The following is an 18,688-nucleotide window of genomic DNA, read 5'->3' as shown; positions in this document are numbered from 1 at the left end:
ACATTACACGAATGCTCGTGAGCACGACACCGCTATCGATAGTTGGAACATGTTATGTCACCTTCATTTGGTGTTCATAAATCTCAAGGAGCATTGCTCTCAACCTCTAATTGCGACTAAAATCTAAGTTGATTCGTATATGCAATGCAATGCAATGCAATGTAGCAAGGGGTGGACTCTGTGATAGGTTCGTCATAAAATGTCATCGTCTGCCAATTGAGAATACAGGCAAAGCTGGTTTGGCGCCGAATGTATCGTAATTGTTGTATTAAGAGTCACGTGTAGCATGAATAAGCAGTAAAAACCCAATAAAAGCGGATCTTAAAGCCTAAAGGGTATAGATTGTCCTCCTCACGGGCCAGATATACCCCCTTCCCAGGGCGTTCAGATCGTAATACAAAATATATCGTTATATACCCGTTATCGTAATAAAGAGTTTTGTCTGTACTTAGATGTGACTAACCCCAGGCGGTAAATGGCCTGAAAGAATAGCTAAACCCACTTTCGCTACCTCCCGAAAAAGGACCAACCCTTCTTTGCTGGCTTCTGCTCCTCAGTTCCTTTCTCTAGCTGCTTCTCCAACCCCCCGTCATCCAAATCCTTCGCATTGCTCTCAACAGCCCGCTTAGCGCGTCCCGGATATTCGATATAATTCCAGGCCACGTCGAAGAAAAGCGGCTTCACCGGGACAGGTTTTAGTTTTGGTGGCCAAGTGACTAAGTTGTATAGATCTACTTTTCCAGAAGGTGGGTATTCTTCAAGTCTCTCTACAATTGGAACGCCGCTAGCCAAATGCGCTTTGGATGCAATAGCGGAGTTAGCGGATAGCTGTGAGAGGGCGACGAGTCCGCGGTAGTGAGAGGTTAAGTTTTGGAGATGCATATTTAAGGATTTGGCTTGCTCCTTGGTGACGGCGAGCTTTAGTGGATCGGAAGGACCTAGGGAGGACGTAGATGGTGAAGATAATGCCTGCGCAGAGAGGGGCAAAGCGCGGTTGCATAGTGCGAGCGCACGCTCAGGAGCGGAGAGGATAGCATGAGAGTGTGAGATATTCAAGCATTTCAGCGCTTGGAAGTAGGCACGCTGCCCGTCAAGCTCCGCAACGAAACCTGTATCCCGAACAGCTCCCCTAAGTTCTTTGATTGAATCAATGCTTTGCAGCGTTGCGTTATACAATGCGACACGTTCTCGCAATCTTGCCAATTTCTTCCCCGCCGGCTCCTCACGCTCGGCCCACTCTTTTCCGTCTTTGCGCTGTCGCCGTGGTTTTTGCTGTGGTAGCGAAGAAAACGCCACCCCATCGTCAGATCCAATTAGAACGCGATTGCGGCCCACTCGCCATCCGATTAGGCCGTAATTAAATGCTAGGCCAGTCACTCGGAGATCTTGCATGCGAGCGTCACCCTCATCCACACCTTCTTTTTCAAGTTCATCGATGGCGCGGCGGGTTGCATCTACGGCATCCTGACTCGCGATGAGAACATCATCGTACGCAGCAGCTTTCTCCTTTGTCTGAGTGGAAGGAGTGCATGATGATAAATATGCTGAAAGCTGGAATGAAGCGGCATTGACGGAAGCGAGGGCTTGGCCGATAGCAGCATCGACGATGTTAGCGGTGCGGTTACGCCATATGATGGTGTTAGGGACATTGGAACGGTCAGATGATGTTGCTCCTGGTTTAAGTTAGTAAATGATACCGAGCAAGAAGCTAGAACAACCCAATACAAACCTTGGTGGCTGGGCTCCTCAAGCACAAGAGCATCAGGGTCCAACTTTTCGATAGCCTCGACCAGCTCGGAATCCTTCTTCGGGAAGAATCTCTTCGCCACAGCCGACACAGCGACTGTCCGCGGAAGACGATGTTGATACGCTGCGTATCTTATGCTTGGATCGATCGTGCTTGCCAGCATTTCTTTAAACAGGTCTTTCTTAGTAGCTGTCAACAATGAATTATAGATCACTCGGGCAGCGGAGTAGAAGGTCAAGCATTTTATCCATCTTTGAGGTGACCCATTGGCATTCTTGATTCCCTCCGATTGTTTTTCGAACTCTTCAGCTCCAGTCAAAGAATATGCGTATGCTTTTGCCTCTAGCAGATCCGTATCACTTGCGCAGGCAGACTTGTCTGACAGAAGTTCAACTAGTTCTTTTGCATACTTTGCTGCCTTATTCAACCGAGATACAATGTGACGACGAGTAGAACCCGTAATACTTTTGTTCGCGTTGTCTTCAGAGTGCGATGCTTTCATGTGCATAGCGTGGGCCCATGCCCGCTCCGCCGTAAGGAGCTGAAGGTGGAGAAATCTAATACTTCGTTAATGACGATAGAAAGAGTACTTTGGTGGTCGGGGATAATACGCATGGTTTCGCCCTATATCTTTTGAGGTGATTGGTGCCTTTGGAGCATATTTGGCGGTTTTTGGAGTTGTCTGTCCAAGGCTTTTCCGAACACTGAGCAGTCGACGAGATAGCTGACTGCGATAGGTACTGTAGTCCCCTAGCAACAGTGCTGAGTCTCTCTGTGTGGCGACGAAGCTGGTGATATCCATCTCGTACCAATTGAGCCCCACCCTCTGGGAATGTGCCCGTTGCGGAATGTGGGATGCGATTTCTTGATGAAGTGCTGGAAAAACATTAGTCCGAATACAGGAACAAAAGTCTTGAAGTCGTCTTTCGCCGACCATTCCAATATACAGCGCTCGCCACAAGGTATATCATTGTCCGGCAGTTCTTAATTGTTTGTGTAATTGTTCTTTCTGGCCTTTCTGGCTTCCTTCAATCATCTAATATTCTATCGTTCCGTCAACAGAACCTGACATAGGAGGCATGTGGCAACGTAAGACTTCCTCAGTAACAGATCGTCTCAGATGTAAGCTCAATTCTAATATACATAGTCTTTAATATCAATCCTCGGAATCGGTAGCCTGCGGTCACGGTTTAACGCAGCTCCAGCGCCCTAAAGGTAATGCTGGAGCGAGCATCGTCATGTCTCGAAGCTGGCGGACGACAGCTCCTACAAGGTACCAAACGGTCTGTGAGAAGCCGTCGGATGCTGCATTCGGCGTTTTGGCATCACGGTGCAGGTGATCTTAGCTTGCCGATATGGTGGGCCTCTGTCATACCCTCAACGCCAGGCAGGACAACAGAGCATGGAGAACCCAGCCATTGTGGCGAAAAGCTATGTACGGATGGAGTTTATAACGGGCAAAATGACCTGCTCCTCGACTTCTTATATCCAGCAAAGACAATGGCGTTGATCAAACGCATCTCTAGTTGCGGATGGGAAGCTTGGCATAGTCGCCGAAGAAGACAATTCGCTAGGAATAAGGTCAGACAATATTCTTCCAGGAGCTCAAGCATCCAGGAATATGTTAGCAATAATTTTGGTGAGATAACCGCGTCCGAAGAGGCGCAAGAGGTCCAAGAGTTGAAGCAGACTCTCCAAACATCTGATGCACTTGATGCTCTGCAAGCACTTCTGCAATCCAAGGGCAAAGGTCGACAAGGGCTGGCATGGCGGCTCTATGGGATTCTGGATGAATCAGAGCGTGCGCCAACTTTGAGAGCTGACCTACTCAACTACCTTGCGCTGTCGGAGCATCCTGTCCATGCATCTCGCTCACTTCAGGTTTTTGATTCTCTTCTTCCCGAGAGCCGCCGAGCTTCATCTTATCGGGCGGCCATATCAGGGCATCTGAAACTGCACATGGTTGGTCGAGCAGTAAGGCTACACGACGAGGCCGCCGATCGTGCAGTTGGACACCGCTTTGGCACCGACGTTCTCTTAGCACGTACTGTTCAAGACAATCAATGGGACCTTGCTATACATGTATTCCAGACTTTCATGAGATTCTGGGATCGGAAAGGGCTTCCCGGGGAGTATCCACATCTCTGGACGGTTGTCTCTCAGTTGCCTATGCTGTTTTCGAACGCCGTTTCGCTTCTTCAATTCGCAAAACAATTCCGGTATGATTTCCAGTCAACGACTGAAAAACCCTCAGTGCTCGAGAGCTTTATGGCTGGGATCGTTCCAAAAGTAATTGACAGAGCAGTCGCAGCGCCTGATCTTGATGAGGCTTTCATTCGAGGCTTCTTTCGTGTTCTTCTTTCTCTAGGCTTGTCGACGAAGGATTATTATGAGAACATTCTTTTCAAACTGCTCTCGTTGCAACAGTATCGCAATTACTCCCATCGTCCCAAACTCCACTTACACCTTTATGCGGAGTATCGAGATGAAGCCGTAGTGAGAGATTCTCGTGATGGATTTTATCCTTCCCAAAATCTCATAATGGCATTTATGAAGCTAATGGCTAGTCATTACAGCTTCAAGCCATATCCAGGTGCGAGAACTACTGTGTCGAGTTTGACAAGCGATTGGCACAGGTTCCATGGGCACCTTACTAGAAACGTCTTGCTACAATTAATGAATTCATATGCTCGAGCTGGCGATGCAGAGAGGGTCCACGAATACTTTCAAGAGCTTCGGACACAAGAGCCAGGACCACTAAAGAATCATGCATCTTTATGGCCGCTACTACACGTCCATTCCAGACGACTCGAAATATCTGCGGTACACAAGCAATTCGAACGCATATCGGAAGAATTTGGCTTGAAGCCTGATATTGTTAGCTGGAATATTCTTCTTCATACCTATGCAAGAGCGGATGATTTGGACGGTACCCTGAAATGTTTCGATGACTTAGTTAAATCTGGTCTCCGCCCTGATTCATGGTCATTTGGTCCAGTGCTTGATATTTGTGCAAGGAGAGGCGACGTCGAGGCTGTCCAAGGTTTATTTGCACAAGCTCGATCAGAAAATGTGCTCATTCAGAACTACACAGTAACGCGAGCTGCCTTAGTTCTCGCTAATGTGAATTCTGACGATTTGGCGACGGCAGAGGCCGCTGCTGGAGCAATGTTGAAAGATAAGCGTGCTGGAACTCTCCATGGACCCCTGACGCCAACGTGGAACATCCTCTTGACAACATATGCGGCACGATCAGACCTTGAATCGACCATGAGAATTTACAGGTCAATGCAGGCTGAGAAAATTCCACTCGACTCACTATCTTACAGTGCTCTCATGAAATCACTAATCGTTCTTCGCCAGACAGATGCAGCGTACAAAATACTAAGAAAGACAATGGTAAAAAACAACATACGAGCATGTGCCCACCATTACGCACTTGTCATGGCCGGATTTATCAGCGAGTTCCAAGTACACCGGGCACTCAAAGCTCACGAGCGTATGATTAGCAAACGGATCAGACCGACAGTCAGTTCTCGCATGGCTTATCTGAAGGCCAAAGCTTTTGCAGAAGTCGACAGCATAAGGCATAAGCTCCACGGAAATGGCAAAAGAGGTGAAATTCGCCTGGTGGAGGTTGAAGAGGGATTGCGCGAAATTCTGGCTGAAAGCGATCCATCGGACTACGCGTCAAAGCAACCGCGCCAAGGATTACACGGCATGCCTTTGAATCAGGTCAGCCCTGATGGCTACTTCGAGTTTCTCATCATGCTGTACGGCACTCGAGGTGCCTATAAGATCTGTCAAGAGCTGATTGAGGTTGCGGCTGCGGCGAGACATGATGAATATGGCAATTACGAAGCGCCTCTAGGACTTCTCACAGCGCTCATGAACGCACATTGTTACGCAAATAAACACGAAGAAGTTGATAAATGTTGGAATCTTGCCCGAGCACAGGTTGCGAAGCTTGTGAAATTGCTTGGGTCCGATCCCGTAAAGCTACCGACTGCCTCCGGCACACCTCCAATCGAGTCAGCACCAACCGTCGAAGCTCCACCTGTTGAATCACTCACAGGGCCCAGAACAGAGGGCAAGGAAAAGATCGCTCCCAACCGTCGCGATCTCCTCGCCCGCCCTATACGAATATATATGCGCAGCATCCTCATGCGAAACGACAGCAGGAAAGTGCCAAAAGTTCAGCAGATCATCTCGTCCCTGATCGCAGACGGCTACGTATTGGATAACTTAACCTGGAACGAATTCATCCAGGTGTTGGCACGCTCTGGCCACATGGTCGACGCCTTCACTGCCTGCGAGGCATACCTCATGCCCAACTTCATCGGGTGGCGCTGCACCAATCCGTGGTACAGGCGGCGAAACGTCCCCGGCTACGAAAGGATGGATGTGCGGCCAATCGACGTCAGGAACAAGCGCACACTGATGCCGCGATACAAGACGCTGGTCATCATGGGGGCGGCCCTCGCGCATGTCAGGCGGGCCGAGGGGGCCGGGCGCGGTTACGACCCTGAGGATACGGAGGGCCACTTGCTTCCAATGCTTGAGCAACTGGCGCCGAAGACGATCCGTGCGATTGAGACGATGCCTGTGGTCCCCGATGATAACCTGCAGAGGAAGTATTGGCATGAAATGTAGTATAGTCACTTCTCGGCTCGTATTAGTATGTTGGGGAGAGTTCGAGCCTGTGTTCCCCAGTTTACTGTATATATACATATGTGTGATATAAGATCGTGCTGGTGGACTGTAGATATAGCATGTATATGAGGGCGTTGTCACGAGATCGTTATTATGCATTTTGTAACACTACTCGTCGTTCAAACAACACTTTTCAAATAGGAGAAGCGCTTACAATTCTATGCAAACATCTGCACGACACAACCGCGTACCTCGTAGCCTGTCAAATCAAAAGCGCAGGCTCTAAAATCAATCACGAGAGCAGACTTCATCACTGCTATTTCATCATCAAATAGTAACCGAAGGTTTCTTCATCTCAAGCTCGACAAAAGATATGAATCCCTGAAATCTAATCTCTTAGCCGGCTCAAAGGCCTAAATTCCCACCCCTACGCACGAAGCTAATGCCATAAACATGTTTTCATCCGGGTATCGCCGCGCCAAAACACACGCTCAAACTCCCCGGAGCAAGCCGCGCCATTTTAAAAAGCAAAGATAAAGAAAGAAAGCAGGAGTAGCGAAGTGGATAAGATGTCAGTCCCGCCACGACGCATCACGGACCAAAATGTCGTGCCGCCATGCAGTAGAAAAACTCCATGGAGCACGCCCACCACAACGCCAGCCGCATACCTAGCCATCGCCTCACCGCACGCATCGAGAGCTCGGTCAGAATCGCATCAAGCAGTCCCAACCAGCCCGTTCCGCTCCAAGATACGTCCTCACCTAAATAAACTCCGCAAGTCCTCCAACCGCTTCTTCGCCGCCTCCGCCTTATTGATCCTCTCCCGCCCCATGCTCAAATCCGCCAACACCCGCTTCTTCCGCTGCAGCTCGAGCATCTTCTCCTCAAACGACTTCTCCATGATGAACCGGGTAATCACAACCTCGCGCTTCTGGCCCAACCGGTGCACGCGGTCGACGGCCTGCGCCTCGGCCGCCGGGTTGAATTGCGGCTCCATGACGTAGACTTTGGATGCCGTAGTGAGGTTGAGGCCGAGGCCGCCGGCGGCGATGGAGACCAGGATGATGGGCACGGAGCGGTCGGTCGCGAAGACGTGCAGCGCGGTGCCGCGGGCGGCGCGGGAGAGGCGCCCGTCGAGGCGCGTGTAGGTGAAGCCGGCCGCGTCGAGCGCGATCTGGATGAGGTCGAGGTGCGTCGTCCAGGCTGAGAAGACCACGCTGTTGATATCACATTGTATGTTAGTACAGTTCCCGAATATCTCGTGCGTCTTGAGTTGGTGGTGCTTACCTTTTGATGGGCGGCTCGTCGGGGTGCGCATCGCTCCATTCCCTGTCTATTCGCAGTGACTCTAGCAAAGCCTTTGTCTTAGTGTGCGGCCCAATATACCGGCCCAATTTCTTTGCGAGCTTTGGGTTCTCGCGGAGCCGTGCGCGTGCCTCTTCGTCCTCGTCTAGCTCGTCCTGCTTCAGTTCGAAGAGAGAGGTCTGGACGTATTGCTCGCAGAAGGGACAGTGGAAGTGGTTGTCAGGTGTGGTCAGCGGCTCGACTTGTTTCCGGAAGCCATCAATGCAGTTAGGGCAGACGATCTGGTAACAAGCCGTCATGAATCCAAGTGTGTTCTTAAATTTTTTGTCGTCCGCATCGTCAATGTCTGGTTCTCCAATCTTGTTGTTGCACATTTGGCAGTGGTCCGCGTCACTTTCGCGGAGTAGATGCAACATTTCATATGCCTGCTTTGGCGACAAGGCAGGTTTATCATCGTCATCCTCATCTCCAAGTTCAATGGCGTTATCATAATTGATGCCTTCCGTCGATTTCATTGCCTCATCACTCAGAAGCTCTTGGCCATGCGCACATATTAAACGAAGATTAAGGATTGCAACAAGAATTCGGGCGTATGCTGAACCACCTAGGCCCTTCTCTCCGTTTCCAGATGTTACTGCGTTGACTTTTCTTGCAGAATCTTTCTCAAACCAATCATGCAGAGTCTGCTCATCGTGGGAGAACTTCAGACGAACAATTTGGTCGGTTCGAAGGGGGAGGTCTATAAGTCCATCCTTAAGTCGTCGGATAGTTATACTGTCTACCAGCAGGCGTAGCTTAGGGAGGACATCAGGGTCAGCGTTTTTGAAAGGATTGAGAATCCATTGCGTGAAACCATGGCGCTCATCGAACGGCTTGATCCGCAGGAATTTGAGTAGTGCGCCTAAGTCATCAAGACGGTTCTGCACGGGTGTTCCAGTAACAGCCCATCGGCGTTGCGCGGGGAGAGAGCATATCGCCATTGACTGCCTTGTTGATTGCGTCCGAATGCAATGTGCTTCATCCAATATAATACGGAACCAATTCGTTTTCTCGATTGGCTTCCCACGAAGGTACTCAGCTGCAATTGTGCTGTATGTAGTCAGGACAAGATCATATTTGGCTAGCTCATTAACGTCCTGTATCCGGCCTTGCCCGTGATAAATGTAATATCGAAGCCTTCCCGGCACAATATGAGTTTTCAGCTGATCTTCCCAATTAGCAACAGTGCTGACAGGGCAAACAAGAAGTGTTGCCTTATTGTTACGTGTAGGACCTTGCCGTTCGGGCGAGTTTTTGGACCACGCGTCAGCAGCTTCGCGACTCTCTTTGCTGACGACGAGGGACAGCGTGCTAAGGGTCTTGCCTAAGCCCATCTCATCGGCTAGAATCCCACCAAGCACAGGTGGCGGCTTCACACGAGATTCTCCCCCAGTGATAACGTTCAGGTAGTATTTCCGACCATTGCTTTTGAACTTTGGTTGGTAGAGTGGGTCTCCTTTCTCGGACTCTCCAGTACGCTCCCTCTCTCTTTCCGTCATGAAATAAAGGGCTTTCTTCTGATGTCCTAGCAAGGGTGTGGTGATAGACGGGTCTGGCTCTTTCTCTGGGAGATCTTCCGTTTTGGTGATGGAGTCGAACATCACCTGGACATCATTGCGGATTTCCTCAACGCTACGAGCGACATAATTTCCTCCGCCCGGCGCATATTGAGGTGGTGGGGTGTCAAGGCCGAGAGATGTGTCTACTGTTGAAGTCGGTACTTTAACTTCCTGTGGGTTGACGTAGTCAACACGGGCTTGGTCGAAAATGGGTGGTCCCAGCTGGAGTTGCCTCTGTTTCAGGTACCGTCCAATGCTAGTGGCAAACTTCCTGGGGGCGTACAGCTGAATTATAATATTGATCAAGCCAGAAAATGGGCCAGCCGGTGCGTCAGTAGGCAGCCTCCTGCGGGCTTCTAAACATGCTTGCCAACGTAGTCGGTTGATTCCGGCACCATCCATAAGTGGGGCAAGACCTTGTGCAGTTCTTAGATCGATCTTGCCAAAGTCATATCCGCTAGGATCTATGACGCTGATAACGCTGTTTGTTGAGCCAGTGCGTCTGCGGAGAACAACTTTTATCCGGGGCCACATCGTTGAAGAGCCTTGCCAGGCGGTGCGTTTTTGCGCTGGGACCTGATATGCATTGACCAAGGCCTTTTCTATCTTTCCGATGCACACCTCTTGGTCCCCAACATCGCGAATTAGGATAACTTCATCGTCATCATCGCCTATGCTTGTCAGCTTGAGACATTAGTAACTAGAAGGAAAGTACCGACCTAGAGTCAAGTCAACTACAGCTGGTGGAGGTCGAGTGGAGGTCGGTTCATCCGCCTGTGTGTCGGTACGCTCACTCAGTAAGCTTCCACCACTCATGCTGCTTGAATGGAGTTTCTTCCTGGCCTGGCCGTCGTCGAGGTCGCGTTTTAGACGTTTCTGTGGCTGCTCTGACCTATCTTGGATGCCGTGCATCCTTTCAATCATGTCACTCATACCAATTCCGGGAAAGGAATTGGAAGCGGATCCATTCATGCAAGGCTCCTGACTTGGGCGTTTAGAGCCGGGCCTTGGATCAAGCAGAGACAGCGGATTGAGAAGCGGGGTATGAGCTCTTGGTACGGTCTCGTGAGGGTTGCCTTTGTGGGTTAGCATGTCTAAATTGATGGGAGCAGAATAAGATGGAAGTGAGTCATGTAGATTGGCGTGCGAGGAGAGTTCATCAAATATAGATGGTTGATCATACGGCTCTAGTGTTTCACTGTGTGCGCGGAAAGAAGAAGCTATTGGTGAAAATGTGAAAGAAGGAAAAGGTGAGGAGGCTGAAGAAAGAAAAGGTGAAGCACCATTCGATTTCTTGAACCCCTTTGGGTTTAGCAATTGTGCGGGGTTCATTTTGACACAAAAGTAGAACAATCTGATGGGACTTAAGGCGGTAAGGACGCCGCGTTAGAGGAGCTTAGTGGCGTCGGAGGCATGAGGAAGTTACTGGTGTAACAAGGCACGGAGTAAGGACCGCGATTTATAGCCGGCTACATGGGATGGCAAAAGTAGCGAATGCTCCTGGCCGGTTATCAAAGTGAATACGATGATTTGGTAGTTGAGGAAATTCACAGTTGGATGCTATGGCATAAGGTCACCGTCGAAGTCTGAATGTGAGGCTGATTAATGACTGTGGCCTAGGTGGCGTAGGCGAAAAGGTATGGAAAGCCCGTGCGCTCGTGCCTAAGCCGCAACGCCAAACGTTTAGTACCTTAATCCATACAGGGTAATCATTGCACCACATTCATGCCATCAAGCTCCGATTTGCGGAATTTCAACATCATCATGATGTGGCATCAATCGTACATGCAGTCCTGCATGTTGCAGCTTGATATTTTACAAGAATTAAAATGCGTAAACTAGACGAAAACGCCATGATATATGCCCAAGACAAAGGCCTCCAGATTCAACGCTCTCGTGATAGGCTGAAGTCTCGCCAATGTAATCCCTTAACACCATGTGAAAACAGGGTTCTTGGCTTTTACCATCTCTAAACGTTCTACAATAACGCGCTTTCGATTGCCTTCCATGTCTTCATTCGCCGCATATCCAAGATCACCCTCTATATCATCATCGCCCATAATGAGAGGATTGCTGCTGTGCCGCATCGAAAAGGAAAATCTCCTCCGCCTCCTGTCCGAATTTTCGCGATGCCGGCGAGAATGGTGAGATTCGTCATAGCTCATTCGAGCCTTGTGATTAGGCCGACCGTTACTCATACCGCCCAATCCATCCCTGTTTGTACTCGCGCTCCATGAAATAGCTTGGACTGTAGCGGGGGAGAGAGGTCCACGCATGCTATCGTCGCTTTCCCTTGCATCTATCGAGCTAGATTGCCGTGAAATATTGAAGCGATTGGTATTTGTAAGGTCCAAGGGAGGGGAACCCATTAAAAGATCGGGCTGCGGTTTCTGCTTTGGGGTGGATAGAGCGGCACTGATGTCCATTTCTTCATGTTCTGCACTAGCTCTGGGTCTATCATTTTGCTGTCGCCTTCTCACTTCCGCAGACGGAGCTCGGAGTGGGACAGCGATAGGAATATCAACCAAATCATCCCAGACGCAGACACGAGCTCTTCGAGTGAGCTCTAGTGGACCATGATCCGGCGTCTTCAAAGTCTCAACAACGTTCCAAGCTTGTCCCTTCATTACCGCTATCTGCTTTGCATACATTCTTTCTTTAAAGTCGGCGTCTTGTGTGAAACACCGCCGAAGAGCTAGCTGTGTGTCACTCCACCATTGTTTAGAGGTGAGAAGCGGGAGGAAATGGCGCCGAGTAGCCTCCGAGAAAGGCTGCCCAATGAGGGAAACAGGGAGGAATAACCAGCCAAATGGATAGCTTCGCCACTACCGAGACTATTAGTATGTCTCTCGAGAGAATTAAAAATATAAAAAAAATGAAACATACAGCGTCAGGGTGCTTCCATGGCCATGAAAGACTGTTATCAATAGCCCCAACAGATATTGAGGGCTCAGGAGCATTATTCAAAGGCGTTGCTGATCGACTGACAGCGGTCATTGGTTCCTGGCGCTTGTACGGGTCTGGCTCTGATATCGATTGTTTTGTATAACCGTTGGCTTCATCTCCATCAATATGTCCATTTGTCTTCGGTGGTTCAGCAACGATGGTGGCCTCTTGCGTTTTTTGGTCTATTTTAATCATCCAGTTATCCAAGCCTCGGTCGGTGTTTCGCATGATATAATCCAATATTACGAGTTTTTCTAGTTGTTCGCGGAATGATTGCTGTAGAGTGTCCGTCCAAAAGACCCTCCTCCTTTGTGCTTCTTCCACTGTGTTTGACCGGGGGTCATTATCGTCATCTTCGTCATCGGACTGTGGACCGCCTGGACGGCATTCCTCGGCCCATCGCCGCTTTTTCCGGCGTGGTGCGCCGTCTGTCCTAAAGCTAGAGCTGTGCTGATCAGGCCAAGGGTGCTCTTTCAAGAAAATATTCGCGTCCTTATATCCCTTCAAAAAGACCTGAAAACTTCCAACTTTCTCTGGGAAGGGCTTCTTCTTGCGGTAGTATGCTCTACGATCCCAGAAGTCATAGTAGAACGATTTGGAGGATAGTGGTACAATGTCGGTGTAGGGGACAAGGTTCGTTCGTAGTTGTGTATCGAGTACATATGCAGCGGCTTCGGAAATATAGCTGAGATTTGGAATCAAGCATGCTCTTCCAAAAAAGAAAGGGAAAAGATTCCGATGTATCCACTTCGTCCATTTAGGATTTCGAGAGGCATATGGTTCTTCGTCCTTTGGCTTGAACACTCCCACAACCTTGCCGTCTGTATTTCGTGCAAAGTAGCTACCCGAGCTGCCTTGCGATATGAGCTTTGGATGTGTGCCTAGCTCTATAGCTAGCCTGACGCTCTCCACGATATCATCAAATTGTAGTTTTGTCATTCGGTTTCCAGATCCTTCATAGTCGAAAGTGAGAGAGTCTGCAGTTGCTGGGCGTACCCAATCTGGTGCCTGAAAGACAGAGTGATGTATTTCCAGCTGCTCATCCTCTTGTGTTTTGCCCTTACTTTTCCGAATCTTGAACCTCTGCGCGATCTCGTCCGCCCACCTCTCTAGTCGTGCGTTTATTGCCTTAATATCGACACCAGAGTTGCTTCTCTGCCTTTCATACATAGGTAGATTTCTCCGCGCCGTAGGCGATGATGCATCAGAGGCTTGCATGCGTGGAGTCCGCTTTGGCTGAATCGGGGCATATCTTGGTCCAGGAATAGACTGGGAGCTTTGACCGCGCTGGAGGTCATCATCTTCGGAGTCTTCGAGGTAGTCCTCCTCGTCCTCAGCTTGGGCAATTCGCTCGTATCCGGACGTCTGCGGTCGCCCCTTTGGCATTTTTGTAGGAGTGTTGGAGAGGACCGTTTTTCGTGAAGGTTGCCTCAAGCCAAAGCCGGGCTGATGACGAAGGTATAACTTTCCAGATTTGGAAACGAGCGTTTCGCCGCCCACTCCCCGCCAGTCGCTCAGCGCGCCACCTCGCACCGTTCTTGCACTGCCACAGTAGCATATCTTTGCCATTTCAAGTATACTGTTTCAAGTTGTAAAGAGTAATTAATGATAGAGAGTTGGGGAAATGTCCTAAAGCTATCTATAACTGTTTAAAGTGCCCAACATAGTTTTCGAACCAAATTGGAGCTCCTGATCAGGAATAGGAACATGTTTATCTTCATTCAACGAAGTATATCGGTCGTTAGGTTGTACCACATATTCTGTGACATGCTCCTATAAATGGGGTATAATGATACGGCTAACAGTACGACAGCTATTTCCTCACATTTAGAGCAAGCCTTTGCAAGGAGGCCTCTCAGCTTTTTTTCAAATCTAGAAACTATCGTCCAGTTCCTGATTCCGCCTTACAACACTCGGACTGTCCTCCTCTCCCTCAAATTCATCAGTAATATCCCCTCCAGCTGTAAGGAGCAGGTCTTCCACAATACGCTTACTTGCTTCACGAGCTACAAATTCATTAGTTGCTACTAGTAGACAAAAAAGTATCAGCGATAGCTTACCCGGTGTTTGAAGCAGCCTGCTCTGCGGAACATGAAACTGCATCGTCTTAGGCGGACTGAAATCCAACGCATCGTCCTCGTCGCTGTCACTCTCCCACACACCCTGCCCTCCCGTGCCGAACACACCAGTTCCGCTGATCCTGAATCTGTTGTCCGTGCCTCGTGCGGGAGTGCGTTGCACGCTTACACCTGGTGTTCTGGGCGCTTTCAGCGGCGAAGAGAATATGTCCGCGCGCAATTGGGGCGCTGGTGACGAGGGAGGAGAGGAGTCGTCCTCCCATCGTGGCGCTGCTGGCCGCGAAGAGGTGCCGGGAGTAAACCCAACAGCCTGCTTCTGCTTCCGTGCTGTATGCGGCGTTGCGGCGATACGATATGTTTTGTCCAGCACGCGATGCAGTAGTGGGTCGGTGTTTGTTGGCGCGGCACTGACTCGTCGTTGTGTAGCAGTGGGCATGAAAGGCGAAGAGGTAGGAGTCATTGTCATGTCTGGTAGTGCCTGTGCTTTGCCCGGTGTTATCGGGTCGGGGCCCGGAGATGCGGCGCCCCCATGGACCTCCCGCTTGAGCGCTTCGTAGGGAGATGGGTAGTCCGCAAATGTTGCGCCTGCTGCTGCGCTACTTGCTTGGGCTTTCGTACTGGTATGTGGTGCGCGTGGGGTGCTGTGTGCATGCGCAAGAGACGGAGAGGAGAGAATAGAGGTGTCGTCATGGCCCTCGTCGGTGTGAGAGGAGGAGGGTTTTGGGGGTGTGGCGGTCGCGCCGGTCACGGTATCCTCAGTTAACTCGCTATCATAAGTTTGAGACGCTTGTGTGTCTTCGTGAGTGGTAGATTCATCCGCAGCAGCCTCTTCGTAGCCTGATAGGGAAACATTGGCACTGGCTTCGAAGAATTGTTTCCAGAACTATGAATGGCAGGGTTAGATGCCAGAATATTTAAAATACGAGCATTGTAATAGTGTACCAACCTTGGAGCCTTCCCAGACTGCTTCGGAATGTTTTGCGTACTGCTCGACAATTGGGAGGATGCTAGTAGTAACAATACGATGGGCGCGGCTGAAATTGTAGTCGATTTCTGCACGAAAATGATTAATATTGCGCGTGGTATTTGTGGACTCAAGTCTTTGCCTTGTAGTGTTAGAGTTATGGACTGCTCCAACTTCTCTAGTTCCTCTGTCAAAGTCAGATTTCGTGGCTGCGTGGTGCTTTGGCGCGACATGTTTACAAGCGTTGTTAATTGAAATGCCGTTGAAAGTTCGACGCGTCGTCACGAAGTGTTTGCATCCGAAAGAGGTAACCCGGGGTTCCCTCATCTCCGCACTTGCACTTGTTTGGCCTGTTCCAGCTCCCCAAACGTCTGGATCGGATGGTAATAATAATAATTCATTGCTTAACGTCCGATTCGGATCCCTATTGGGCCCACGCGGACTACTCCTTATGTACATGTGGGGAGAAAACTCTATTTGAGAAAACCCCGTGATCCATCTCCCTGCCTTTTGGGACTCGCCTGCAAGGCGCCTGCGAGGCGCCTGCGAGTCACCTGTGGTGCTCCTACTACCTTACTTTTTGACCTCCTTGGGGACCACTACTGCCGTAACAAGCCTACGGACGCGCTAGTATCGTAAACTTTACTCTACTACTATAGAGTTATTAGGGGGCGCCCATTACTCGCCCCCTCGCCCTTTATTGCTATTTCCTTTATAACCTAGAACTAGTTTAATATATTTTAGCTAATAAGCTACTAGGTAACCGCCTTAAGGCCTTTTTATATTAAGAGTAGTGTTTTATAGTTCTCTATACTAGCTACTAAGAGTATTACTTCTTAGTTAGTATATAAGGGGCATAATAGTATTATATATTTTAGTGTTTATCTTAGCCAGCTATATTTATATCTTAGGCTACCTACTAAGATACCTACCTAGTAGAGCTAGTCTTTTAGTCCTATTATTCCTAATCTTAAGAGTATTACTATTATATTTTCTACCTTTATTAGGCCTTCTTAGAGCCCTAAAGTATTTACCCCCTATAGCGTTAACTATACTACAGCTTAGGTTCCTCTTACCTTAGTTAGCCTCTATACCTTTAACTCCTATATACCTCTTTAGCGTTAGTCTAGCCAGTATTATATTACGGTAGATAGTTTCCTAGCATTCTTTTATACTCTAGCTCCTTTCTCTTTCTTACTATTATCTTTACTAGCCTCTTATACGTCTCCCTTTCTTCTCTATATAGGCCTAGGCCCTAAAGCAGTACTATTTTTTTTCTACTTTCTTTACCTATTTCTCTAATATATCTTCCCTACTTTAAGGTTATTGGTTTATTCTTTTATAAGGCGCCCTAGGGTCCCTCTATAGTTTATTTAAGCGTATCTTAATATACTTTATAATATTAGAGTTACGTTCCTTTTACGCCCTTTATATTGCAGCGGCTTTAATATATAGTTATAGGGGGGGAATATTAGCTTCCTTTTAAAGCAGTACTGTAGCCGTTCGCTTATATCCGCCTATTATACTCTAAAGGTAGGCTGTTTAGACCTTTTAAAGTAGTTTAAGGAGCGATTTGGGGGGGCCTTTTTTAGAATAGATTGGATGGTATTAGACGCTCTAAAAAGATTTCTTTAAGTAGATATAAAGCCTATAAAAACCGCTTATATTACTAGAACCGCCTAATTATACCTAACTATAATAAACTTAAGCTTAAGCTCCTTAAATATATATATAATCTACTAATAGCTAGCTACCTAGGCTAAGGAAAACCCCTAGAACTGCTCTAATAAGAATACTATTAGCTAAATATATATAATATAATACGAAAGTACGTCTCTAGCTGCTATATTTACTAATAAGCTAAAGCTTTATATAAGACGTATAACGGCCTTCTAAAGCTACTACCTGTTCTAAACTAAAAATAGAAGAACATCTTAATTAACTTTATTATTGACCTCCCTGTAAGTAAGGGCTGTATAAATATTATAGTAGTTATAGACTAACTATCTAAGATAAGATACTTAATCGCCTGCCCTAATATATTAATACTTACTGTTGCCTAACTATTCCTAGATTATATATAGAAACTCTATAGACTCCCTAAAATGATTGTCTTTAATAAAGGCAGCTAGTTTATCTCTATATTTTGGAAAAAACTAACTATTTAACTCCATATTAAAGCACTATTATCTATAGTATACTACCTAGAAATAGATAGTTAAACGGAATGTATAAATGCTATAATAGAATAGTATATTTGGATATATACGTTGTACTTATAAGATAACTAGATTAATTGGCTTGTATTTACCAAGTTTACTATAAATAATTCCGTCTTGGAAACTATAAAGGTCTCCCTATTTCTGGCTAACTATAGCTAGTATTTACAAATAGGTTTTAAACCCTTTAGTAATATTCCTCGCCCTGCTTACTACGCCTTATAAATTATAAAAGCAAATAAATTTATAGAAAAGATAGAGGAACTATAGTAGTTTCTTACTAACGAAATAATATAGGCTTAATTTGTCTATAAAGCCGTAGCGAATAAGAAATAAACCCTAGTACTAGCTTACTAAATTAGTAACTTCGTCTGGCTAAATATAAGAAATCTAAATATAAAATAACCTACTAAAAAGCTTAATTAGAAGAACGCTGGCCCTTATAAGGTTAAAAAGGTTATTTCCTTCTACGCCTACTATGAGGTGATAAGCTCCGCACTACTTAGCCACATAAACCTATAAAAGGTAAACGAGTAACTGGCTTAATGCTAGGTATAGCTGTGCGGAACAATATATATAGGCGAGGTGACTTCGTTACCTAACACCTACTAACTAAAGCTCCCTAATACGGTTAAAATCTACTCTATATTCTATATATCAGTCCTTTACCCTATTACCCTTATATTAGACGCCTTGCCTAAATAGATATAGGACCCTCCCCTATTAGTTAAAGTAGATAGTAAGAATAAGTACTTTATTAAGAGAATTAATAATATTAAGTATAATAAACGGAAACGCTAATATATATATTTTATAAAATGGAGAGGTTTTACTAAGTCCTTATAGGAACCCGTTAACTCTATAGGACTTATATGAGCCGTAGAAGACTTTTATAAACTCTACCTAAAACTACTATAGCCCTATCTCGTAAAAGCTTAAGTTTAAAGGGGGGGTACTATTATGGGATACCCCTATAACACCTTATATACATCCACCTATTTCTACTAACTTAGTAATTAGAGACTAACCGCAAAACGGTAATTTAATGGCAATTTAATAGCAATCTAATGGTAATCTACGGCATTCTGCTAAGTTTTGTTAGGACTACGACCTAAACCCTATTCTACCCTATGTACGTATTAACTAAGCAACTAAGTTAATAATATATGCCTTTTCTT

General features: G+C 47.2%; 5 protein-coding genes across 5 annotated transcripts; 1 reads left to right on the top strand and 4 right to left on the bottom strand.

The window, feature by feature from the left end:
• Nucleotides 1–277: 277 nt before the first annotated feature.
• Nucleotides 278–2,582, bottom strand: K441DRAFT_620572 (uncharacterized protein). The gene is made up of 3 exons (XM_067645934.1): nt 2,359–2,582; nt 1,730–2,304; nt 278–1,673 (listed from the first exon to the last, which is right to left on the bottom strand). The coding sequence occupies exons 1-3, from the start codon at nt 2,547–2,549 to the stop codon at nt 508–510; spliced, it is 1,932 nt and encodes a 643-aa protein (XP_067498358.1). The 5' UTR covers nt 2,550–2,582; the 3' UTR covers nt 278–507.
• A 113-nt stretch (nt 2,583–2,695) lies between these two features.
• Nucleotides 2,696–6,639, top strand: K441DRAFT_700266 (uncharacterized protein). Its single transcript, XM_067653237.1, has 2 exons — nt 2,696–2,836; nt 2,895–6,639. The coding sequence occupies exon 2, from the start codon at nt 2,966–2,968 to the stop codon at nt 6,398–6,400; it is 3,435 nt and encodes a 1,144-aa protein (XP_067498357.1). The 5' UTR covers nt 2,696–2,836; nt 2,895–2,965; the 3' UTR covers nt 6,401–6,639.
• A 120-nt stretch (nt 6,640–6,759) lies between these two features.
• K441DRAFT_708618 (uncharacterized protein) lies at nt 6,760–10,879 on the bottom strand. The gene is made up of 4 exons (XM_067653789.1): nt 10,587–10,879; nt 10,023–10,379; nt 7,688–9,974; nt 6,760–7,617 (listed from the first exon to the last, which is right to left on the bottom strand). The coding sequence occupies exons 1-4, from the start codon at nt 10,633–10,635 to the stop codon at nt 7,158–7,160; spliced, it is 3,153 nt and encodes a 1,050-aa protein (XP_067498356.1). The 5' UTR covers nt 10,636–10,879; the 3' UTR covers nt 6,760–7,157.
• A 169-nt stretch (nt 10,880–11,048) lies between these two features.
• Nucleotides 11,049–13,668, bottom strand: K441DRAFT_646009 (uncharacterized protein). Its single transcript, XM_067646811.1, has 2 exons — nt 12,190–13,668; nt 11,049–12,128 (listed from the first exon to the last, which is right to left on the bottom strand). Exons 1-2 carry the CDS (start codon nt 13,633–13,635, stop codon nt 11,232–11,234), a joined length of 2,343 nt encoding a protein of 780 aa, XP_067498355.1. The 5' UTR covers nt 13,636–13,668; the 3' UTR covers nt 11,049–11,231.
• A 147-nt stretch (nt 13,669–13,815) lies between these two features.
• K441DRAFT_646006 (uncharacterized protein) lies at nt 13,816–15,524 on the bottom strand (the record flags this gene model as incomplete). The annotated part of the gene is made up of 4 exons (XM_067646810.1): nt 13,816–14,255; nt 14,310–15,210; nt 15,274–15,380; nt 15,422–15,524. The coding sequence occupies 4 exons, from the start codon at nt 15,522–15,524 to the stop codon at nt 14,122–14,124; spliced, it is 1,245 nt and encodes a 414-aa protein (XP_067498354.1). The 3' UTR covers nt 13,816–14,121.
• Nucleotides 15,525–18,688: the final 3,164 nt, after the last annotated feature.

The sequence above is a fragment of the Cenococcum geophilum genome (assembly GCF_001692895.1).
Source record: "Cenococcum geophilum 1.58 unplaced genomic scaffold K441scaffold_63, whole genome shotgun sequence".
Lineage (NCBI taxonomy): Eukaryota > Fungi > Ascomycota > Dothideomycetes > Gloniales > Gloniaceae > Cenococcum > Cenococcum geophilum.
This window is presented reverse-complemented; position numbering and strand designations above follow the sequence as displayed.